Raw genomic sequence first — 25,042 nt, 5'->3', positions numbered from 1 at the left:
TGCGCAGGTTTGGTAGAATTACTCTCAAATCTATTCTTCAAAACTACAATCTATTGGAAGAAAAGAAATGATGAAAAGGGAGCAGAGGTCGGATAAAGAACTTCGGCTATATATCAGGGGTTCTATGACAAGGAGCCCATCATGCAAAGCTCCCCGGAGAGATGAGCGATTCTAAACAAGAATGTAAATAAATTCAAGAAACAAAATATGCAAAGAGTCTTCCAGACATCAAAACTTGATACTTGGTTTGACCTTCAAAAGCTGAATTGGCATTATATCTGCGTTTTCTTCTGTTTCTTTTCTTTTCTGGTTCCTTACCGTGGTAGAAAAGTGGAGTGGACACCACCATGTCCATCACCTAGCAGGCAAAGTATCCCACTAAGATCTTCTACCCTTTTATGTTTCTCTTGTCCTTTTTCACACAATTTCCTCTCCTTCTATCGCTATCTTCATGGCTTTGAAAAGTAAAAGCTGCTATATCACTCTCTCTCTTTTTTGTTTCTTGAAATCTATTTTTCACCTGCATTTCAGAGCATAAACTTACTATTAACAATAAATAAATCGTAAATGAACTGCAACAAATAAAAAGAGACCAACAAGAAGCACAAAGTTCAAAATTTCACAGCCCAATGCAACTCTTTTGACCGCGCCCTTACAAACATCTGGACAAAACAATGCAGCACTGAGGTTGAAAAGGAAAGGCAAAATGATCAACATGTGAATTCAAATTTGGAGCACATCACACTCTCTCTTCTTGATTTCTAACAGCTAAACATGAATTTATAGGCCTAATTTTCTCTCTAATTGTCTTTTAATCCCTGTTAGACTCACCTGGTAAGTTCCATAATATTGAAATCACACGATTAAACCCAGCATGAATTTGGAGGGAAATCCTAACGTTATTGGTCCCCCACCTTGCACACAATCCATTCCATACGGTGGCATGGGGCTAAATTTAATGGTTGCTGGTAGGTACCAAAGATAATTCATTTGAAGAAGAGTTCCCCTTATTTACGCAATAGAATAATAATGGTCTATAAAGTACTTGAATACTGATCAAATACATGGACAGGCGCAGTAATATGCAGGCTGCAATATTAAATCAAACCACCACCAAGAAAAGTAATGAACTTTCCAACCAAGACAATACTATTGAGTTTGCTATATTATTCAAATCCATTGAACATGATGGCCATTGATATTACATCGATACTCAAAGCACAGATATTTTATTTTTCCTCTCTATTTCGAACTGAAATCAAACAAAGGGGAGAAGTCTAAAAGGTTTTGTCTTCATGATGTTGTAAGAAAAATCGAGACAAAAAATGTTCACCTCAGATGTTCTAAATGCAGCCCTTGAAACTTTAAATGAAATAATCGCAACAGTTCCCCTCTCCACATCAGTCCAAGGACCCAATGACATTAGGGAACTTTGAAGGCAATAAAAAGATGCGACAGCATAGCCAATATTTACAAGCAGGGTTCCTTTAGCATACGAGTGCTGGCACGAGGACATAGAATTCAGCTTTGTCCTAACAGTGAAGCAAACAATGATAAAAGAGAATTCTTTTCGGGGTACCATGGATATACCTTCAAGCACCCTCAATGATTTGGTTCATCTATGAACGACACAGAAGCAGGAACCGTGAGGTAGTGCCATAGAATGACCAAGATATCCCTAATCTATCACAGGAATCAGTGTCGGTCGACCGACAACAATTGAGAATGGCTTCCCCACATCACCAATTTGCACACTTCTTGCATCCCCTGACTTTTATCTTCAACAAAGACGATAACAACTGGTTGCTGTGTGGTTGTTTGAGCTTTCGAATCAAACAATGAAAATGACAAGGTGAGCCCACGAATTCACTAAATGACAACTCTAGGCTATTACCTGCTGCTTTTTACGTCCATTTATTTAAGACAACCGAATTTGTACAAGACAAGAGCTTTGGTTTAGGTTCCAAGGGTCATGCACTGCAATAATAAGAGTGTGCATGAGCTAAATGTGATGGCTTAACTTAGTCCCCAAAGAGGAGTGTTCATTTTCGGGCAGGCGCAATAATGGTTTCAATGGACAGGGACATTTCAAAGCTGGAAAGGCAAGATCAGATTTGAAGTAATGTACAAAAAACTGAAATACAAACTTTTCAAATTAACTCGAAAATTCCCAAACCCAAGCAAGATTTATGAATGCCTGAGGTGAAAAATACTTGAACCCCTCTAGCGTTTCCCTCTTGTATAATGAGTGTCCCCGCTTGATCATTTACATCCAAAGTAGGGTTCAGTAAGATGCCTTCAGATTTGAGACAATAGCATGTAAAGATACAGCGTTATCACACAGTAAATGGAAAGAAAGAGCTTACATTTTTCTTTTTAATCTTAGGCTGTTTTGGTGGCAGCTTGCTTGAAAGCAACAGTGGGAGCAATTCTGCAGCTCCTCCTCTGATGCTCAAGAACAAGCTGTTCAGCAAACCAATCAAGTTTCTCAAAATTGCTTTGCTCTCCAATCCTCTTACCACCAAACAGTACAGATTCTACATTTTTCTGCTTCAACATTTCCTCCGCTATCCCAATCATCATCTTTACATTGTTAGGGCTGGGGTCTGTGTCCACATTAGGTCCACATCTTCCCAGATTGGACCCATTTGCCTGTCACGCCAGAGTTAATATGGTTAGGAGATTAAGCACATATCATATTTAATAACACTGAATCATAATAAATAATAAAGGGATCGGATCACGGGTGTCAGACAATTTAATCCATAGAATTATTTGTAGAATTGTAATTAAATTATTGCTATTTTAATCCAACTACTATAAGAAATTACCGAACCTTATTAACTAGCCAAACCACCCCCCGAAAAAGAATGGACCCAGTGACGCTGGCCCCTCAAATAATGAAGCCTGTACAACTGAGGACATCCACTGCTCATTTTATATTCTATATATGCTTTAGCAGCATGATTAAAACCACATTAAGATTAGCATTCTCAGCACATTTTAAGATACAAAAAAACATAAAATTATAAATTTAATTCCATATAAAAATAACTAGAAGGATGCAATAGTAGGTTTGCTGGAATGGTACCAAACAAAGTAAGACTGGAAGGTCAATTGGTTTTGGTGCTGTACAATCCGAAGATACTCTGACGATTAAATATCAGAAAGAAAAAAGAAAAAAAGGCAGACTGACTTGTCATCCACACACTCTATTATCAACTTTGTATCCACTTTATATAGCAAAAATTAAATACATGGACTGCCTAATAATTTTACTCTCTTCAAATTTCTTTCTTATCATAGGTGCCTAGCACAGAGGCGGTGTAAGAATTCCAGAGACACGGACCCTGTCCTTGCATCTGACAGCAAACAAAGCGTGGCTACAAGCGATCCTCATAATAAAAGCATAGCTAATTATGGCTATAGCTAATATATATATATATATATATATCAAAATAAAATCATGAGTGATATTTCTGTAACCACTCATTGATACCACCCACTCTTGGGAAAATCCAGTCTCCAGCCATTTCTATCTGCAATTTATTGCAGAAAAAACACCAATGAACCCCCCGCCCCACCACAAAAGCCTCCCCCGCTGTCCCTTTTCTACCTTCTCTTCCATGCACAGAATTATTTTCATAAAAATGCAATTAAGATTAAGGGTGTTTGTTTTTTATTTTAAAAGGGTTTTTTTTTAAAAAAAAATTCAAATTAATTTTTTTAAAATTATTTCCAGAACCCAACGCCAAGAAATCTAAGTCTCGAGATAGAAAACAAGAAGAGCAGTGGCAGACACACCCGTCGCCATGAGGTAGTGCCACTGAGGGGTTGAATTTATGGTTTCCCGGGCATCCCTACTACATGTCGGCGAAACAGAAGCCACCAGACACATGGCACCACGGACCCCATTTACACTTGCAAACACCACATTCAATTGCATAAAACCCAAACCCAGCTAAATATGCACAAAAATTGTATATGAGTGTAAAAGACACAGCTAGGTTAACCATTCCAGCCTGGCCACAACTGTCCTGTGCATTAAAATCAAGCAAAACTAAAAACCATGTCCAGGTTGAGCAATACGAGATACCATACCTGAATTCTTACATAGTTACTGCTTCTACACTGACCAAATGCCATGGCCACTGCCTGGTCCACTGAATCAGCCGAACTATCACCTGAAATCCGAGCCATCGGTCGAGCCCATTGCTTGGCCCTCCAATTCTTGACCTGCTCGTAATCATAGCTAACCTCAAGAATTTGACCAGTCCCTAATGATAACACGAACAAATCCTCGACTCCTCTAACGAACGGAAACTCCTGTTTATTATGCAGCACGTGAGTTATGGCTGCCGCGGTCGGGTTGCTCATGGCTAAACCACCATCGACTGCCAAACATCTGGTCTGACCATCAACGGACCGCATTGAAACAGGGTCAAACAAGCCCGGTTCAGCTGATGTTGCCCGACAAACCTCCCACATCCGGAAATCGAAACTGTCCGTTTCCAAGGCATCTGCTCTAGAAAACAAAAACGGCGCCGTACTGGAAAGATCATAACAAGGGATCAAAACCGGTTTTAAAGTATCTTTCAAAGTCAAATTCCGGCCCTTCTCTGTAAAAGTCTCTTTCATGGCCTTCTCTAAACCGGCTGTGGCAGCGGTCGTACCGGTTGAGCTCCCTTTGAAAAACCGCTTTAAAAACCCAACATTTCTGTTACCAGAAGTGAAAAATTTCTTACCCTGATCAGCTAAAAATCTCCATGTCTCCTCAGCTTTCATAATCGGACGGTTATGATCTTTGGTGCCAAAAAGCATAGCCGTGAAGAGTCCACCAATTCCAGTTCCGGCTGCCACATCAAAATAATCAGCAATTCTGGCGTCAGGGTTACCTGATTTCAATTTCAAAGCGTTTTCAAGATAAGCCAATGCTTTCCCTGAAATAATCCCTTTTAGACTGCTACCACCATCAATAGACAATATGCAGATTTTCCCTCGTTGATTCTTGATTGCCGACAGCCCGTTGCTGTTGTTTTCTGTGAGAAAAGAAGGATTCTGTGACTCGGGTTTTGCTTCGATTGTTGCAGGAGAGATCTGTTTAGGAACCCAGAGTTTCTGATCATCATAGCCGAAAAGAAATTTGCTTTCAAGAACAGAAAAGATTTCGTAGCTGAGTTTGTCAGTGTCGATGCTGGGTTCTTGCATTTCTGAAGATTGATTGTACTCCATAGAAAAAGAAAGAGAGAGAGAAGATAAAATGTAATTTGTGAAATTTCTTCTGATGGAATGAGCGTCTTTCTTGCTTGTTTCTTGGAAGGGAGAACTTATTGTTGAGCAATAACAAACTCTTTTTTTGATGCTAACGCTACACACGCTCTGCTGCAGCTTCTTTTTATCTTAATATAGCTATACAAAGAGTGTACTGACGCCTAGATGAATTTGTAGCCAAAATTTGATCTTGTTTTTGAATAATGTAAAACTTATTGAATTTAAGACAAGAAACTTCCAAAAGAACAAGAAAACATGGAAAGAAGGCTCAACGAACCAATCCCTTCAAAGCAGCACCCCGCATGTTGTATTTTGGCAATCTTTCATGATCAAGAAACTTAAAAGATTTCTTTTCTTTTCTTTTTTGTCACCAAGACCAGACTTTCACTTCAGTTCAGCCTTGTAACCAATCATTCTTTACAAGAAAAGAAGTAAAAAAAACAAAAAGAAAGGAAATGAAAAGAAACAAGAAACTCTCTTCGAAGGGAAAAAGAAAAACCTTTTGCCCAATCCCCAACTCTCTCTGTCACTCTTTATCTCTTCTTCCTCTCCCAGCGTGTGCTGCAGTTATCTTTTATCAGAGCACGCCAAAGCTGGAAGTAGTAGTATCTAGATTGATGCATAAAAAGATTAGCCAGCCAACAAAAAACAAGCAAGCAACTAGCTAGCCAACACGAAAAAACAAAACACAAAAGAAGCCAAGGAGAGGTGTTGGTGTTTATAGGAAGAAGAGCGAAGAACACAGCAGTTGCAGAGCATGTCTGTCTATGGCCCTTTTAAAACCAGTCGAACATTTTTCAACGCGGTCACTCCTTCATAATCTTTATAGTATGTGGCCACCTCACCTACATGAATAGGCAAGGCTTCTACTACTTTAATTTCATTGACCCGTTTTGCATTCCTTTCTCTGTCCTGTGGTATTTTACTACTCTCGATGGTTTCTCTTTTTAACAAGACACCAATTTAATTCGAGGAATTTAATTTAGCCGCCTGGTGCTTGAACAATGTCAATGTTAGAACTCGAAGCATACTCAAATTAAATTGTTACTTGAATCATCTAGAGTCTTGACTCGAAAAAAATAGTGATTGAGATATCATCATCAACTCAATTTAAACATGTTCGAGTCAATTATAAATAAATAAATAAAATCTATTTTGGATATCTTAAAACTCAATATACTCTTTCGAAACTTGTGTTTTTTTTTATTATTATTATTATAAATTGTGATTGATTCCATCTAGATATTTGTGACTTCAAATATAATTTATATTCTGGACATTTGATTTATGTTGGTGGATTTAAATATTTAAATTGTTATTTATTTTTTGGATTAATTAAAAAGGTATATTAAAATTAATGGTGGAAATTGTGTCGCGATAAAAAGATGTTTAAGTCACCGGATCAGTTATCGACGAGGCATGACAGCCGTGGTTAATTAAAACAAAGAAAACGGAGCGGAGCATTAACGGCTGTACAGATTGTACTTGAATGCTACCTGCTTCATTTCTTTGTTCCTTGATTGAATGATCTAGATTTTGTTCACACTGTTTTCCCGTGATCAACGGTCAAATGGAAGACCAACAAAGACCGCTGCCTTGTACTTTTTTTTCTTTTCTAATTTCTCCTCCCGCCCTGATTGTCCTTGCACGTGGGGCAGCGGCCGGCGGAAGAATGGAGCCGCACTAAAGTATGCTCGGCGACCCTCATTTTTCTTCGCTACACTAATCCTGTACGCTTCTATACAATATACACTCACAAAAAGAAATTATTTTATTGTGTGCTGTTACTTTTGTGACCTAGTAAACTTCTTTTTAATATATATATATATATATATATATTAAGGGCCAAAATGGGCACCATCAGGTCTACGTGCTGGCGGCAAATGTAGGTCACTGTTAGGTTATTGCCAGGGCATAATTTAAGGTAAGGTGAGAAGTAGCTACAGCTTGGTCAACACTTGAGAATAGCGAATTTGAGGAGGTGGACTTGTAGTTAAGCAGATTTCAGCCCTTTTTTACTGCCGGAAAAATGGATCTAACCCTACGTCCGATACTGTCGAGAGAAAAAAAAAACATGTATAAATTGTTGTGAATAATTAGAATATTTTAAAAGACTTTTATCTCATATCATAAAAAACACAACTTATTTTTTTTATGAATAGATAATATATATACATGGGCTTCTTATTTTATATTAAAAAAATAAAATATTTATCTGGTGTTTATATATTAAATTTTGATATAAAATAATAATTAATTAGAAAATAATAATAACTTTTTTTATTAGCTTTGATATTAAAAAAATAATCTCGAAATCAATTTTTTTAATAGCCGTCCATTCTTTTTTAAAACTGATGTAACGGTACGGGCAAGTACTCTTTCTTTAATTCTTTATTTATTAGCTGTTGGGGGTGAATATGAATACTCACGCGGTGATTAGTTTGATTTGATTTTTATTTATAAAAATAATTAAATTAAAATTTTATAAAATATAAAAATTAAAATTGAAACCAAACTGAAACTCTTTCTAACTCAATGATTTTGGTTTGATTATTTTATATCAAAAAATTAAAACTCAATTGATCAATTTTGATTCGGTTATTTTATATTAAAAAACAAAAAACTATATATTTTTTTGGGATTTCTTTGGATTTTATGATGGGTTTTGATTTTTGGTTTGATTTGATATTTTTTGCTCTATTCAATTCGATGTATTTTTAATTAAACCGGTTCGGTTTAATTGAGATTTTTTTATTATAGATTTATGAAACTAAAACAAAACAAAACCAAACCAAATAATTTTTAAATATTCTAATTGTTTTTTTATTATTTTATTTTTTTAGTTATTTTTTTTATTTTATTGATTTAATCAGTTTATTAATTTTTTTATTTACCCCTACTCTGGATCAACAAAAATAATAATAAGGAGAACATATATTTTCCAGGACTTTAAAAACCTTATCGAGTATTTCTTTTAAATTTTTATCTTTCCGTTTCTGTATCTTTTATTTTGAAGAAAAAACATGTTGAATCCCAAACAATAACCCTGCGTCGAGAAAATATCTTTAAAAACACCGTCATCAAAGTTTTTTTTTCTGATTTTGTTTTTCTCTCTCTGTTCTTTGTCATATTTTATCCACCACGAGTAACACGTTAGAAACCATCTCAAAGAGTTGACGAGAACAGTGCACCTAAGGCTAATAGAAGGTGTACAATTCCCGATGACCGATTCTCGGCGGTGATTTAATAAGTTTCTCAGAATTTTCCGTGTACGGTAGCGAATAACTTTTTCATGTAGCATTGTTATTGGATAACGGGAATGGATCCAAAACCCCCGTAATTATCTGTAGACATAAAAAAAAAAAAAATGGATTTGCAAAAAATGTGTAGAATTATCTGGTCCTTGGTTTCAGGAAGACTAGTCAATGGCCATGACCTATTAATATGCATGAAATTAGTTGAAATTGTCAAATATTCGTCTCTCATCCTCAAAAGCACATCAACCACTCTCTGTTAGGGTTTTAATTTTTTCTTTTTTCATGGCATTCCTATGTTCCGTTCATGTCAACTGGTCCTCGGGCAAGTTCTTTTCGGAGCCCACCAATTCGTCGTGATGAAATTGATGCTTGGTTGGCATCGGATTGATGGAAACACCTTCGTGTTATTCTGATCCACTAATCTACACAATTTCTTGATAACAAGCGACTGACGACAAGTCAATTGCATCACATCTTGTTGATTGTTTTGTAGATAATGAGAATATATAGGTTTTTAATAATGATTTTGCAAATAAAAATCTCCCACTTGCTCAATTACACGCAAGCTCGTTGGCAATCATGAAGCCGTCCACAAGAAATATTCAATTGGTTCTTAATTTCTCCAAATTTAACAAGCTCCCAATGCTCCAATCCCCTCCATCCATTTTTTTTAAAAAATCCCCTCTGCCCACGAAAACTTCGAGGGTCTCTCTCGTTATCTCTCTAAAGCTGTTTTCTTAGCTGTTAATTTTCACTTTCATTAGCTTTGTCAATGCAATGGACTCGGAAAGGGTTGAACTAGGAGAATCATCGGCACCAACACCGCTATCTTTCTCCACATTTCCTCTCACAGTAAGATGCTAATCCATGAGATTAGAGAATTTTTTGCGAGCACTTAGTCCACTAATCACGGCGAACATCATATTAAGGCCCACTTAACTTCTCATAAAGCTTTCATCCCAGCTCACACGTAACAAAGACAATATATAATTTTTGGAGAATTTGTTTTTTGGACGTCTTTAACTTCCGATAGGCTACAAAGTCATTCCCACACTTAATGAATTATTGTTTCATCAACCCACTTGTATATAATTTTTTCCAATGACCTTCATCAGATTTCTTGAAAAAAGAAAAGAAAAGGGAATGCAAGCGTATAAGCAGGGTTGAATGCCTTTTGGGCATTTGGAGATGGGCTTGCAGTGACCGGAAGCTTACAGGGGACAGCAAACACAATCCGATGAAGTAAGCAAGAACTTCCTTGGCTTCTGTCCAATCACTCACGGTGGTTTTGTCACATTTCATCAAGTTGATTTCCCATACCTCCATAAGTCTACAGTCCTTATCACGTTTATCTCTTAACCCTTTCCCCTGTTCACCTTCCCGGGTCACAATCCAGCCTACTGGCTATGACTAATCGATTCTCTGTTTACTGGATCCTATGCATATTAATTTCTTGGTGTCCAAATTAGGTCTTTGAATAATGGGCCTGTCTAATACGTGTCTTTAGAGGAACGCACGTTCACTGTTGACCATCCCATTTGTCAACCATGGAATCAAACCGCTGATAATTCACTGTTAAACTTTTTTTTAAAAGTCTAACAATCTTTATTGCAATTAAGCTCCTTTTCAAGTTTGTGGGGGGGAAAAAAGAACTAGTCGAAGTGGCAGTAACTAAGGCCGACTAAATTTGTTGTTGAATGGGCCCGATTTTATTTCTCCACTTAGGTACATTGAAAATATGGTTCATAAGACATAGCACCCTGGCGTGGTCCAAAAAATCCGTAGGTTACAGCGAGGATTCACGGGCCTTGAGCTGTTTGTTGCTAGAAAATTGGAAAAAGGTCTGAATAGTCCTTCTCAACGTGATTCGTGCAAGCCCGTTTATGGGCACCTTTCCTTCAGCAGGTGTATTGAATCGGTTCAGGAAAACAGTGTACGTTCTTGTAAAATGACATGTGAGGATACAGAAACCGTAAAGCACACTGTTTGAATTGCATTCTTGTACCACAAATCCATGGATCTTCTTTCTAACATGGTCCACTTTCAAGATACATGGAGGGAGCTTGCATTCGTGGTTCATTCATTTCCATAGATCTTCGTTTCTCTCTGTCACATGGATACACAGTGCAATTCCATCACTTGATGGATGTACGAAGTAGCTCCCTTCTCTTAATTAGTCCTTCCTCTGATTCTTTTTTATCAAACTTCTCTTTCAATTGATGCCAGTGATGCACAGATTTAAACATCAGATTCTTTTCTTCCAGCTGTGGTTATCTTTCTTGTGCCTGCAAATGGCAGCAAGAGCAAAGGAAAATTATAACTCGAAGACCTATAGTAACCACGGCAAAGAATCGCTGATGAAGTCAATCAATGGCCTCCCCGATTCTCCACTCGCTAATTTCTGTTGGTGGGAACCAAGCAACTGATCAATCCAATTAATCAATGGCTTACTGCTTCCATGATATGTGTACGCTGATTATGTTTGTTGAAGTCATGTTTAGAAATGCAATAAAACGCTACGTTTACTTGGACAGCTCCTTCTGTTCCTCTTGGCAACACAGAATTACTTTAATTTGTATGGCAACTTGTTCCTAGGCAAGTTACTTCAATGGATACATAATCACACATGAATGCTGACAATGAGGACTAATACACAGGATTACTACTAGGGATTGGAGGGAAGCAGTGACTGGGAAAAAGTCTCAGCTACAATTCCTGTGATGATTTTTGCTTTGGTGAATCAAGATCCAGCACCTGGTAAATAAAATTGCTCCAAAACATGTATTTTTTTTTATCCACAGAACGCCTTCACATTTAAGATATTCAATATCCCTGCAGTTCTTTGTGCATATTTGGGTGGTGACCTCAAGCGTCTAAGGGCTTCAGCTTTGCTGGGTAGCATCGTTCCTTTGCTGGCATTGCTTGTTTGGGATGCAATTGCACTTGGCCTTTCTGATCAGGCTGGTCATGTTATCGATCCAGTTTAATAATTGCTGATGAGGTAACTTAGACTCTGCGTATTCTATTAAGTGTAGAGATGCTCATTAAATTTCTAGTTACGTAGCTCATTACTTAACTGATAGATGAATAAATTCTCTATGATGCGTGGTTTTTTTGTTTTATTAATTTTTTAGATTAATTTGGTGTTCGGGCAGTTGTGTTTACTTTAATTAATCATACAAATCTTAAAATTAATAATTATATAAATTTTTAGTGGTTCTGATAATAATAATTTTTAAAAAAACAAACTTAAAATTTGATAATTAAACTATATTTTTTAATATTTGATGAGTGGTTCTTTTGCATCGCTGAGAGACGGAGCAGGGTCCAAGACCCATATTATTGGCTCTCATACCCAAGCTCAAATTTAAGTCAAAAATAACTCACTGGTGCTTAAAGAGAAAGTTACCCTATAATTTACTTTTCCTCTTCTTCTTTTTTTTCTCTGATCTCGTAACTTTCTCCTACAATATTAAGGATTTTCGGTTTTAAGCTTAAGTTTTAGTTTAAGAAAAATGGAAGAAACAAGTAAATATCCTTCCTTTACTGTTATTTTTTATTAGGAGATTGATTGTAAGAAGATTAAGAAAGAATTTACGTTTTTATTTTGATTTAATAATAAAATAATTTAAGAGTTTTAATTGATGTTTAGGGTGTTAATTTTAATTTAAAATGAACCGATTAAAAATTTAAATTATGAGTTTTATAGGAATAGATTAATAGTTGAGGGAATATGCAGTTTTAAAGATTAACTGATCAAGATTCTGAAAATCTCAATCAATTGATTAACTTGTTAATTTCATGTTGTCAATCGACCGATTTGTTTAAACTAGTCGATTGGTTGGCTTGTGAAGCGGTTGAGTGGTTGGTCATTTAGCTGACCAATTGACCTAGCAATAGAAATAAATTGGTGTATTAGATTCGATTGGTTTGAGTTATATTCAAGATTGATTAAGCAAAACAAATTAATTTGATTTTATAATTAAGTTTTTATCTCTAAACTTAAACTTAAAGTTTAAATCTTTTATGTAATTTTTTTTCAAGTTTTTTTTAATATTTTCTGTATCCATTGATATTTCTCCTAACATTCTTTAATAATCTCTTATTCTCATCAGTTTGTTTTAAAACAAAATTTCATTAATTTTTAAATAAAGAAATTAATATTTCATTAATCCTGATTGGCGCAATGGTTAAATCAATATTTCATTAAATTTTAAATTTATTTTTTAATTATCTTGATACATTAATTTCAAAAATAAAATTTAAAATTTAAAAATATATATTATTTTTATACATTTCTAAATAAAAAACAAGTAATAAATATTCCCATTTCTGCCTGCAGTTCCGCCCTTTCAGACAGTCTCAAAAAGTCGACAAAAATTATATTGTGCAAACACGCTACTATATCAACATCCAGATCTTAGCAGACAGAACCACTGAGACTGAAACAAATCGCCACAAAACCACATCGACTTGAAAATTAAGAATTTAATTGTTCCAAAATAAAAAAGTTTTCCAGGATGGGTGATACGAACAGGGATGCTTTATTTCATTGGCGATTTACTCAAAAAATTTATTGCAGAGGAACATAATCAATCAGTCATAAACATATTAGACAGCACAATACAAGCAATCTCAACAAGCTGGAATTCCAACCCTTAGTTTAAAAAGTACACGCAAAATACAGTATTTGAACACATCTAGCCTCGTAGACCAAGGAGGATCCTAGTTTTTCACTGCTGTCACATGCTTCAAAAGCATCTGTACAACATCATGGGAGATCCTTGAGGCTTCTGTCTTCAGGTGACCGATCTTTGCCTCAGTTTCATGCTCCAATCGCTTCACATTAGCACCAGAGTCCCCGCTGCTCTGTATGATGTTCACACGAGTAGGTTAAAGTCAGCTTTTGAATAACATAAGCTCCAAGTAGCTAATGGGTTGATCCGAGTTTCATTTAAGTCCTAAATGATAAGATGGGAGCGACAATGACCAGATTTGGCCAACTCTGTAGAATGACTGAAATGAAATTCAAGAAAAGAAGAGAGCCGGTACAGGATATGCAGTGCTGGAGAAGTATCATACGATGCTATGAATGCAATATAGATTTATCACACACACACAAGTAGCAAAGGTGACTGGCAAATTACTTAATATTTCCATTTCCTCATTCATAAGCTTAAGTGGGAATCACTATAAGGATTGAAGTTAGCAGATAATATTTGAGATTGCAAGTGGATTTAACATGTTCTCATATGAATGGCTTAATAGGAGTCTTTCATTTGTGTTCTAACCTCAGTAAGTTTCCTCTGAAATTCAGCTTCCATGTGAGCACGAAATTCAGCAATTTCCTTGTCAGCCTCTTCTTTGGCTTGTCTCAGTCTAGCCATTTTCGCTGGACAAAAAGAAACAGAAGCATGTAAAAATCAAGATCTGCACCAATGCAGTGACTGCTTGCATCATAAATGCAATTAGCAAAGTGTGAAAGTTTCTTCCAAGTTGTAAACATAACTTTGATTGTTACTGTATCATAACTGAAAACAAACAGCAAAGCTTCAATTTAAATTTTGAGTGGCAGCTCAAATTTTAAATTTTCCTTTAAACCATGTTATGCACATCTAAGTTGTGGTAGACCACAGGAAACATGCAAAAAAAATGGAGGCCCAACCTCTACTTGTTTGGTTGGAAGGCAAGAAAAGGAAAAGGAAAGATGAAAGGTAAGAAAGAGGAAAGACATGCCTTCCTCCCAATTTTAAAAGGATTGTAAATATGACTCTAGATAAAGAAGCGGATCCCTCTTTTCCTTGATCGGGGATATACTTCTTAAATGAAATGAGAACCTCATCTTTTCCATTCCTTCCTCCTACTCATCTGTCCTACTCCCCCTTTACCCACACAAATAGCATATGCAATCAAAGGGATGGCAAGTATATATAGAAAACAAGGACAGTGCTTCAATTATTGAAAGCACAGAGGGAAGAAGTGATTACCATTTCTAGCAGTATTGACAATATGCTGAGCTTCTTGCTCTGCAGCAAGCAAGAGTTGAATTCCATTCTGACCCCTGTTGGCCTCCATGCTTCCTGATCTCCAATGTTATACTGAAATAAAAAGAAGATTAATGCACCTAAAATCAGCACCTGAAGATGCTCCTCCCAGTAAATTATCAAGCGGCCTCTTCGAATAACAAAACAAATTTTGATTTGCATTTAGACCCCATCAAAACAAACAAATACGATAGACGAATATAAGGCTCGACAAGTAAAAATTAATACAAATCCACAATCATATACAAAATAAGCAAATTGCTATAAATGACTTTTTTAAAAAGCCAAAAGACAGCATTTTCTACGAAAATAGAAAAAAATCATAAAAAATTATTCAGTGGTCATAATCCTCGAGAAGATCAGCAAGTACATGCAAAATCTAACCATTCTATAACTATCAGCTCTATAGATTGCAACCAAGTATCAAAATCCAAAATTCCCAGACTTCAATCACTACTACCCCTTCAGAAAAAACTCCTATCTGATTCACAAATCTCACTGATCTGATCCAACACATCCCCTACCCTTAACAATCAAGATCCGCACAAATGATTGGATTCAATCTCAACTACAAAGAGTAAACTAGATGCACTAGCAAACGTTAAAAAATTTCACCTAAGAAACCATCTCAAAGATTTAGATTTATCATTGAAGTTCCCTATTTTTTTTACTATTCAAAAAAATTAGATTAAGAAAATTTTGGCGACCCATAACAGTAAAAGATCCAAGCAAACGGTGCAGTGCGATCTGAGAATCTATGCAGAGACGCACCCAAAGAAGTAGCAGGAAATCTAGACACGTGAAGGGGAGGGAGGGAGAGAGGGAGGGAGTACCTGAGGACTCGGCGCTTGCTGTGTTTCTTTCTGCCCAAGAGGTTTTCTAATAGAAGTAATAAGCTCGATGTGTTGGAAAGAAAACTTATCGGAGCCCAACAAATTATTTGGGTCCTAATTACATTATCTAAAGCTGTGTGTTGAAATTACAAATTTAGTCCTGTCAAGCCCGTTATTGACTGACAAGGACTCTTTTTTTTTTTTTTTTTAAAGGTTCTTCCCCTCACAAAAACAATAAAATAAAATAAAAGTTTTTGATTTAGAAAACAAAAATTCCAAAAAACAAATTGTTTCTATTTCACGAAGATTAATTTCTAGATCTCCTGTGACCTTTTCTTTTCACTTTGTTATTGTGGCGTGAGATGAGATTTTCTTAAATAAAACAATTTTTTAAAGTGAAAATATTGGATAGAATTGTAAAATCAAATTCCAAAGAATTCGGAATATATCCCGATTTTCGGCCGAGGCCGGGTCATTTGATGAAGATGAAAATAAAAATTTATTTTTATGGTAGACTACTCTGTACATTCAAGAAAGTTTATGTCCGTTTAAATTGTAAGCATATGATATCAGAGTGTTATTGAAAATAATAAACGGTTTTTAACACTATTTTAACTAGATTTTCTCTGAGTTAATTGAAACATTGATCAATTTTGGTTTATTCTATTCCATTGGATTAATTCTTTCTAAATTTCTTTTGAGACTCAAGTTGGTCTACACCAAGGGTCACCTAAGAATGGATCAATCTGTCGACGAGCTAAGTTTTTAATATTTACTTTTCTAGAATGCGATACTTCTAATTTAGTCATTACATAAGATTATAGGTTCGAAAAGTTAATACGAATTAATGTTGTTGTTTTTTTCAATTATATCCTTCAAAGTTATTCATTTTTAAAAATAAACTTTGTTATTTTCTTTGGTTTTCTTTTCAATCAAGTTATCCCAATCTCATGAGGTGAGAGGTTTATCCGAAATAACTCGGGTGTTTTTAGAAGTCATTTTTTATCTGTTTTTTTTTTAGTTTTTCCTTCAAAAATTGTTTTTAAAATTAAACTTTGTTAATATATATGTGTGTGTGTTTTTTTTTGGATTATCAGGTTCACATGATACTACTCGTAAGGTTTTGACAACTTCACTTAACTTTTTTTATATTTTTTTTTCATTGATTTTTTTTCTTAATTTTATTCTTTTACGGTTTGATTCCCAAGGTTTGATAATCATTAATTTTTTTAGTTATTGTGTTAAGTCGTTGATTTTTTTTTTTTTTTTAAAACACAATAACAATGTTTTAGCATTATTTTTTAACGTTACAAAGAAATTAGTCCGACTCACAACGAAGCGGGGCCATCAATGTAATGCAAACTATTTTTCATCCTATACCCAATTTTTATTTTTATTTTTTTGCCTTCATCAGCATGCCACCAATTTCACCAAGGAAATGTTGCTTGAGCACAACAAATAATTTTTTTGGATTATATCTTGGAATTGAAGGAAATTTCTTTAATTGATAAAACTAAATCAATCATTACAATACAATACAATCCCATTCCCATTCCCATTGCATGATAAAATCAGCCTAGGTGTGCTTAAAAATTGCAAAATCTGAAACCACCTACTACTTGGTCCTGCATCCATCTTGTCAACACTAGAATGCTTAACAATCCAAGTGAAAGGAGGCTGGAGAAAAAGCTCGTAATCTAGGCTGAGAGAGAGCCTCTGACATAAGCTTCAAGATTTCTTAACATAAAAGGAGCTTTGATTTCTTCCCTTCTTTAATCCCAGTTAAAGTTTCCAAACATGCTATAAGATTTCTCCTTTTCTCTAAGTTTTGATTTTGCCATGTTAAGCTGTTCTGTAAGAACCTTCTTCTCCTCTTCCCACCTTTGCCGATCTTCATCACATTTAGCTTTTACTTCCTTCAGTTCATTTTCATCAACCTACCCATAAAAACAAGAAAACCATTTAACCACAATAAATATATAAAAAAATGAATGGTCTCTGGAAATACACAAATGGGGGGGGGCATCTCATGCAATGCCAATCGACAATTATCAGGCTTAAAGAAATTCTGCGATCCTAAGAATTATAATGACAAACGAAGGTTAAAGAACTCAAGTTCCTAACCTTTTCACCAACGAAGGGCAAAAAACATCAACATTAGTGCATAAAGATTCGTTATTTGACTGTTTTAACAAGTAGAAGCAATGTTTAGGCTTAGTTTCTTCCAAATGAATGAGTTGGGTTTGATTGCCACAAGTGTTGACATGCTTTCATATATGCTTTTCACAAAAATCTGAAAGACAATGTCCGAGGAGATTGAGACCATTACCTTGTTCATGCTGTCAGCCTGATCAAGATTTTGACCTAGACTCTTCCTCTTTATTGAATCCCACATGCAAGAAAACAAAAATGTATGGTTTGCACAAACAGCAATGGCAATTAACCCACCTGCGAAAAAAGTATCTAATGATACAGGATATCTTAAAAGTACTTGAATCAGAAGACCAGCATAAGCTACATAGCCCGTCCATATAGCAATGGTCCCTGAGCATCTTCTCTCCAAATGAGGGTAATTTGTAACAGGCTCCTCACATAGTTTATTTGTGATGGACACAACAATGTCGCATAGTTGCTTGCTAATTTCCATCAATTTGCGTGCGGTAGTGATAGGCAGACTGCTATTGCTACTGTGATCCCGAGTCAACAGAACAATCGCTGCTATCGAAAGTAATATCACCCCAGTGTAAGAAAAGATTTGTTGTAGAATGAGAAGAATCGTATAGAAAAGCAAAGCGCCGCCAAGAAGGATTGTTATCTCCATGGAAAGAACAACAGCCTCCCTGCAGACTTCAGGGGTTCTTAACCTAAATGGTGGCACCGCCATTGCGATTGGATCAATTGTTATGCTCTAAGAGTGATCTAGCGGGGGGTGATGAAATGGTATTCAATGGAAATGTTCATCTGTAGGCGGTGAAAAATGATCTCACTGTAGCATTGTTTTCTAATCTGACATAGAAATTGCAGCAATATAGGAAATTAATGAAAAAAGAACACTCTTGATTTGGTGGTGAGTCCTCCTATGATTCATCCAAGGACTACACCTGTTTACTTTGGCTAATAATAAAGTCTGAAATTACTAAATATATCAGATTAATTATAGTCAAATGATGTGGCAGGTTGCTACATAGCAAGCTAATCTGTCCATGCAATATCAGGCACGGACCTTTAGGCATGCTAGCTTGCAGAATTTTTGGCAAGAATGTCTTGTTCGGTTCTATAGTCTCTCACGACTAACAATAAAAATGGCATACTAACTTGTAAATAAAAAAATTCATTGGTAAGAAAGGATGTTATGCACTCTAAATTTCTCTACAAAACCAAAATTCATCAAGCTAAACAAGAAATCCACAAAATGGCAGAACTTGGGAGACTCATGGAGCTGGTCTTCTTGATGGATTTCCAGATCGATAGAGCGACGTTTCTTGTGCATCATAGCACAAGCACTATCCGGCCAGCCCCTAATAGTGTTCTGGTGACTATTCCTGCCTTCTGCGGTTCTGCCCTCCACTGAGTCCACCTGAATTTTGCTGTCAGACGTCAGGAGAAGCTTGTGAAGCAGGCGCCGGCTGAGGGGTGGCAAAATCTGCGGGGAGAAGAATAGAGCAGTTTCAATTGGTTGCCATGAGAACTGGAAACTGGAAAGCTGACACGAGTTCAAGTGATGAGGATGATAGGGTATATTTATATGTGCAGAAAGTTGAAAATGGTTCAAGAGGAAGTTTTTGCGTGGAAGTTTCAAAATGAAAAATAAAACAAGTACAATGTTGGCATTGAGGAAACAGATAGGGAAGAACAAAACAGGAATGATCATTGCATTTATCAGCTAAACAAACTAAAATCGAAACCTTAGATTTTCCGGCATGCATTTAACCTGGCCCAAGACCTGATCATAGGTTGGGAGTGTTATCCCGGTCAATTAAAAAGACATATGCTGATTTGAAATTTTTTTAACAAGGTCTCCTAGTTAGCAGGTCAACTTTCACCCTTTGTTTGAAACCGACTTGGCCCAGGTTTTGAGTCACTCACCAAACCAGGTTTAATAACTCTGCTTCCAGCAGAGAATGACCAGCTTTGATAAAGATTCTTACTATTCATTTCATTATTATTATTTTTTATTTTTTGAACCGGGAATTCAATGGAGGGTATCCTTTTGTGGCTCCCCTAAATTGCCAAAATGTTATACAACCAATACCTCAACAGCCTGTTCACAATATATAAATTTCATTTCTGGTTTACTTGTCTCCAAAATGAATAATAACGCGATCCAAGAGGGCATATAGTGCCCTGAAATTGCAGCTTTTACTGATTACATTCAATTATACCTTGAGTATCACTGCAAGATTATTCTCACGAGAGAAGCATCATTCTACTTTAAGGCAATTCCATACAAGTTATTGCTTGCAATTCAGTCTTAGCTATATATTGTATACACGTGAAAACAAAGACGGACTGGATTGATGAGAATCCGACGGAAGTCGAAGAGCTGACTTTGAAATTGGAACTGAATGGATTGAAAGATTATCTTCCAGAAACTCTTCAGCAAATGACTGCACCAAAGTATAGAAGATGTATCAAAGATCATACAAAGTGTACAGGAAAAACATATTAAGAAGTAGAGTGGTGATCCTTCCTGTCCTGTTTAGTTGTTCAGTTAAAAATTCTTAAGAAAAAATCCAGTAAAAGTAACTCAAGTACCTTAATACCATCAAAGGTCATTTCACCATGATATAGATACTTGTCACCATTAGCCATGCAAGCTACAACCTGCACATCCAGGAATTTTTTAAGTATTTTGATTAAGGCTTAGCACACCACAACTCATTAGTTACAGGAAAAAAAGCTTGGAAGAAATGGCACAGATAGTTTTTAATTTTTTTCCTGTTCTTTTTCTGTTTTCGAGAAAAAGAGGTGCGGGTTTAGGGGTGCTCACTCTTGGTGAACCTTCAGGCACTCCAAATTGAAAAGCAAGGTTTGCTCCAAGTCCCAAATTTGTACCATCAGTCTCCACATGGACAAATACAAGCTACAAGAAACGCAGCAAAGAACCAAAGACATATCATGTCGGTGAAATATAATTGAGAAAACTTGGAATCAATGTGGATTTGAAGAGGAAAAAAACCTCTATCTTTAAAGTAACATGTCTTGGAATTAATAACTATGACTTCACTTCGGTTCTTTTCCTTCTTTCCTTATATTCTTGTATTATAATCTACGCTTAACATTCACAACCAACAATTAACTATTTGATATATTTAATTTATGATTCGTTGTTGTGAATTTTCCAACAGATGAATGATAGGATTTTTAATGTCATGTGACTACTCCTTGAATTGAGATTTGGAACATTTGACACAAACCAAGCCATGGCAGTTTATCCAATCTTCCAGTTATGCAGGAAAAACCTTAATGTTTTTTTGTTCAACTTTTATGTTAGTGTATCCCAGATTAGACAAGCGCGGTGCAGTTTTCACCGAACTGAGTTATAGAATACAACAAGATAATCCAATTACCAGGTGCTCTTAGCAGAAGCATATAGAAAATAAAATGACCACCTTGTTTCTGAAAGCTTTTGCTGCCTCTTCAAATGTGGATATCAGCTCCAACGAATATTTTGTTGAAAATAGCCACAGCTGAGTGAACAAATAGACATGTTAACTAATCATGAAGTTCTATCGTCAGGAAAATAGACTTAAGGACTTGCCTGTTTCATAGGATTGCCTAAAATACGTGAAGCATCGTCTACCGTAAAAGTGATCACCGAAGGAGCGTTGTTTGTGGATACAGAGTCAGATATCTCTGATTTGGTGAATTGAAAGCTGTTAGTGGATACAAAGTCAGATATTTCTGATTCGGTGAATTGACCGTCTGCAGAAAGAAGAGTAGAATCGATCATTAAAGGTCAAATAACTTGTATTACTTGGAATTTCTCCGAACTATTGACTCGCAAAGTGATGAAACTAACCAAAACCAACATAGCTACGATTTGCAGCCTCCCATTTCAGAATGACTAAAGCAGGAGGTTTGATTTGTGGGTCAATGCGAAACAGCCTTGCAACATCAACATAATCAGTTTGATAGAAATTGATATCGGCATGCAGTCTGGAAGCAGCAGTAAGCTCCTTGGTATCTGAACCCTACCAGTTTTTTAGGAAAGATTTAACTGGTGAGAAGATGAGAAATATTTGCACTTTTCCACCATAAATATTTATCAAGTACAAAAATTTTAAGTTCATATGGAATCGATCAATCTGAGTGCAGTGATTATGAGCTCCTTAAATTTTATCAACTGGTATGGTAGTGAGTTGGACAGATTACATCCTGGAAATAGAAATTGAAAAATATTATTCATTAGATGGAAGTGAAATTATTACCAAGCAGGGACTAAATACCTCTAGAGTGCCAAGGAATCCCATTACGATCACAGAATTAGTCCTCAATATCCTATTAGCCTCCTCTGTTGTTGATACAGTTTGAACAACCAGGCCATTTTTCTGCCTCATCCAAGTTGCAATAGCATCTCTACATGAAATAAAATTAAAATTAAAACAAAAAACAAAAGAAGACATCGCAATTAAAAAAAAAAAAAAGAAACAGAACGTCCCAAATTTTCACATCTGTCAGAAATTAAAGAACCAAAAAGGCTAGCCGATAAAGCATTGATAGTTATACTAGGTCAAGCCAAAGGTTCTGCAAATTAAAGTCGTAGATTTGAACCCTCCAAATATATGCAAAAAAAGAAAAAGAAAAAATGGATCTCACCTGGTCCTTTCACCATAATAGCTACCCTTTTGAATTCCACCAGCAAATAAAAGCAGAGAAGGATACCCCCGAATTTCATACTTCCTTGCCAGCCCCATTTCTACTGTAGCTTCAACTTTTGCAAGCACGGCCTCACCTTTCAGTAGGGTAGCAGCAGCAGAGTATTCTGGTGCCAACTTACGACTCCAATGGCACCATGATGCATAGAACTCCACCATCACATACGGATTTGTAGCAATGAAATCACTGAAGTTCTTCTCTGTGAGCACCGCCACATCCTTCTCGTCAACCACTGGATTCTCTGGCCAAGAGTTAGTCCCTTGATTCTCAAGACCCTCATCATAATAGACATCCTTGTGGGTGTTGCTTTCAAAGATGGTGTCTTCCAGGTGTTTAAAGAATGAAAGAACTAGTGGAAGTGATGATGGAACATGGGAGACAGGCGAAAACCATAAGATGGTGAAGAGAAGAAGGATTGAAGTGAAGAGAAAGAGAGAGATTCTTGCAGCTCTTGACATTGCTGATGAGAAATACACACAGAAGGAAATGATGAGGAGAGACTTTTCTTATATTGACGGGAGCAGGAACGAGAAGGCGTTGACCCAAAATAGTTGTTGATTTTTAAAGTTTATTTTTTTTATAAATATATTAAAATAATATTATTTTATTTTTTAAAATTTATTTTTAACATTAATAAATTCAAATAATAAAAAATTTAAGCTGCTCTTGACATTGCTCATGAGAAATACACAAAAAAAATATTGATGAGGTGAGAGTTGTTTATTGTCATATTTGCGTGATGCCGCAAACTTGTGTGTTGTTGTATAAGTTTATAAAAAAAAATTATATGAAAAAAAACTGTTTTAATTCATAATATTTTCAAGAAAAAAATTAAATTCTCGACCAGCTTAATAATAAAAAAATAAAATCAACAAAAATAATTTTAAAAATAATCAGGAAAAAAAATAAAGAGAAAAAAAACCAAGCAAGGAAACACTGTAGCAATCTATAGTGTTTCATAAGAAATTCTAAAGTTATAATTATCAATCAGCTCAATATTGAAAATAATAAAATCGATAAAGACAATTTTTAAAAAAATCATAACAAAAAAAAAAATCACGTAGAGGAATACTGTAGCAATCTACAGTGCTTTAAAGAAAAAAACTATAAAATTAAATTCTCAATTAGCACAATATGAGAAAAATAAAATCGACAAAGATAATTCTATAAAAAAATCATTAAAAAGAAAAAAAATATGTGGGGAAACACTGTAGTAATCCACAGTATTTAAAAAAAAAAACTACATAGCTAAATTCTCAACCAGCTCAATATTAAAAAAAAAACAAACAAAAATAATTATGAAAAAAAAAACAAAAAAGAAAAAAAAAAAAAAAAGAAATTTTGAAAAAAAAAAAAGCAAATTTTTTTTTTTAAAAAAAAATGGCAAAAAAACATGTGGGGAAAAATTAAAGCTAAATTTTCAACCAGATCAATATTAAAATCATTTAGGAAAACATTGTAGCAATTTATAGTATTTGTTAGGAAATATACAATTATAATTCTCAACAAGCTCAATATTAAAAAAAATAAGATCAACAAAGTTAATTTTAAAAAATATCACAAAAAAAACAAAAGAAAAAAAAAAAACTATTCAGGGAAACATAGTAGCAATCTAAGTGTTTCGTGAGAAAATCTATAGTTTTAATTTTCAATCAGTTCAATATTAAAAATAATAACATCAATAAAGATAATTTTAAAAAAAATAATAACAAAAAAAATCATGTGGGGGAAATTGTGACAATCAATAGTGTTTTAAAGAAAAAAAAACTACAAAGCTAAATTTTCAACCGGTTCAGTATAAAAAAAATAAATTTGATAAATACAATCTTGAAAAACAATCAATTAAAAAAAATATATGAGGAAACACTGTAGCAATGCAAAAATCATGTGGGAAAACATTGTAACAATTCATAATATTTTAAAGAACTACAAAGTTAATATCTCAATCAGCTCAATATAGAAGAAAAAAACTCAACAAAGATAATTATGAAAAAAAATATAAAAAATCATTTTAAAAAAATCATGTGGGAAACACTATAGCAATCAACAGTGTTTTAAAGAAAAAAAAATAAAAAACTAAATTCTCCACCAGCTCAATAGTAAAAAAATAAAATCAACAAAAACAATTCTGAAAAAAAAAACAAAAAAAGAAGAAGACAATTTTGGAAAAAAAAACAAAAAAAAAATATATGGAGGAAAACACTGCAACAAAACAAAAACCATGTGGAAGAAATATTGTAGCAATCTACAGTGTTATTTTTGACAAAACTACAAAGCAAAATTCTCAATTAACTCAATATGGAGAGAAAAAAAATTGAACAACGATCAATTTGAAAAAAAAAGAAATAAATCATAAAAAAAACCATGTAGGGAAATATTGTAACAATCCACAATATTTAAAAAAAAACTATATAATTAAATTCTCAACCAGTTCAATATTTAAAAAAAATCGACAAAGATAATTTTGAAAAAAAAAACCAATTTTGAAAAAAAAAAACATGTAAAAAAAAAGAGAGAACATAAGGAAAAAAAAACACGTGGGGAAAGCTATAGTGCTTTTCCCACGCATTTTAGAGTTATTAATAATTTTTAAAGTTTATTTTTTTTTATAAATATATTAAGATAATATTATTTTACTTTTTAAAATTTATTTGTATATTAATAAATTAAAATAATAAAAAATTTAAGCAGCTCTTGACGTTCTTGATGAGAAATACACAAAAAAAAATGATGAGGTGAGAGTGGTCTATAGTATATT

The 25,042-nt window shown here is 34.8% G+C and overlaps 3 protein-coding genes across 5 annotated transcripts; all 3 read right to left on the bottom strand.

The window, feature by feature from the left end:
- Positions 1-293: 293 nt before the first annotated feature.
- LOC118052431 (patatin-like protein 6) lies at positions 294-6,234 on the bottom strand. 2 transcript variants are annotated; one of them, XM_035063414.2, is made up of 3 exons: positions 4,102-6,234; positions 2,367-2,652; positions 294-520 (listed from the first exon to the last, which is right to left on the bottom strand). In XM_035063414.2, exons 1-2 carry the CDS (start codon positions 5,230-5,232, stop codon positions 2,383-2,385), a joined length of 1,401 nt encoding a protein of 466 aa, XP_034919305.1. In that variant the 5' UTR covers positions 5,233-6,234; the 3' UTR covers positions 294-520; positions 2,367-2,382. The 2 variants fall into 2 exon arrangements, with proteins under 2 accessions (XP_034919305.1, XP_073267054.1); XM_073410953.1 differs by lacking the exon at positions 294-520 and having other exon boundaries at positions 2,124-2,652; positions 4,102-6,233.
- Positions 6,235-13,053: 6,819 nt separating this feature from the next.
- LOC118052453 (V-type proton ATPase subunit G 1) lies at positions 13,054-15,519 on the bottom strand. Of its 2 annotated transcripts, none has more exons than XM_035063447.2 (4): positions 15,406-15,519; positions 14,516-14,626; positions 13,820-13,920; positions 13,054-13,397 (listed from the first exon to the last, which is right to left on the bottom strand). In XM_035063447.2, exons 2-4 carry the CDS (start codon positions 14,601-14,603, stop codon positions 13,254-13,256), a joined length of 333 nt encoding a protein of 110 aa, XP_034919338.1. In that variant the 5' UTR covers positions 14,604-14,626; positions 15,406-15,519; the 3' UTR covers positions 13,054-13,253. The 2 variants fall into 2 exon arrangements, with proteins under 2 accessions (XP_034919338.1, XP_034919339.1); XM_035063448.2 differs by having other exon boundaries at positions 14,516-14,608; positions 15,406-15,458.
- A 4,148-nt stretch (positions 15,520-19,667) lies between these two features.
- On the bottom strand, positions 19,668-22,801 carry LOC118052434 (protein disulfide isomerase-like 1-3). The gene is made up of 8 exons (XM_035063418.2): positions 22,225-22,801; positions 21,855-21,984; positions 21,428-21,599; positions 21,167-21,330; positions 21,018-21,095; positions 20,396-20,488; positions 20,161-20,229; positions 19,668-20,012 (listed from the first exon to the last, which is right to left on the bottom strand). Exons 1-8 carry the CDS (start codon positions 22,740-22,742, stop codon positions 19,881-19,883), a joined length of 1,356 nt encoding a protein of 451 aa, XP_034919309.1. The 5' UTR covers positions 22,743-22,801; the 3' UTR covers positions 19,668-19,880.
- Positions 22,802-25,042: the final 2,241 nt, after the last annotated feature.

The sequence above is a fragment of the Populus alba genome, chromosome 8, assembly GCF_005239225.2.
Source record: "Populus alba chromosome 8, ASM523922v2, whole genome shotgun sequence".
NCBI lineage: Eukaryota > Viridiplantae > Streptophyta > Magnoliopsida > Malpighiales > Salicaceae > Populus > Populus alba.
Note: the sequence above shows the minus strand (reverse complement) of the source record. Positions and strands in the feature narration are given on the sequence as shown.

What these genes read in the sequence shown, in the direction of transcription:
- LOC118052434 (XM_035063418.2), bottom strand. Translation starts at nt 22,742, where the DNA reads ATGTCAAGAGCTGCAAGAATCTCTCTCTTTCTCTTCACTTCAATCCTT. An exon ending in TAGGCAATCCTATGAAACAG is followed by an intron (nt 21,096 to 21,166) that starts GCAAGTCCTTAA and finishes TTGTTCACTCAG; the next exon opens with CTGTGGCTATTTTCAACAAA. An exon ending in CAAAAGCTTTCAGAAACAAG is followed by an intron (nt 20,489 to 21,017) that starts GTGGTCATTTTA and finishes CGTTTCTTGTAG; the next exon opens with CTTGTATTTGTCCATGTGGA.
- LOC118052453 (XM_035063447.2), bottom strand. Translation starts at nt 14,603, where the DNA reads ATGGAGGCCAACAGGGGTCAGAATGGAATTCAACTCTTGCTTGCTGCA. An exon ending in TGTCAATACTGCTAGAAATG is followed by an intron (nt 13,921 to 14,515) that starts GTAATCACTTCT and finishes CTTTTTGTCCAG; the next exon opens with CGAAAATGGCTAGACTGAGA. An exon ending in TTCAGAGGAAACTTACTGAG is followed by an intron (nt 13,398 to 13,819) that starts GTTAGAACACAA and finishes AACATCATACAG; the next exon opens with AGCAGCGGGGACTCTGGTGC.
- LOC118052431 (XM_035063414.2), bottom strand. Translation starts at nt 5,232, where the DNA reads ATGGAGTACAATCAATCTTCAGAAATGCAAGAACCCAGCATCGACACT. An exon ending in GTAACTATGTAAGAATTCAG is followed by an intron (nt 2,653 to 4,101) that starts GTATGGTATCTC and finishes CTGGCGTGACAG; the next exon opens with GCAAATGGGTCCAATCTGGG.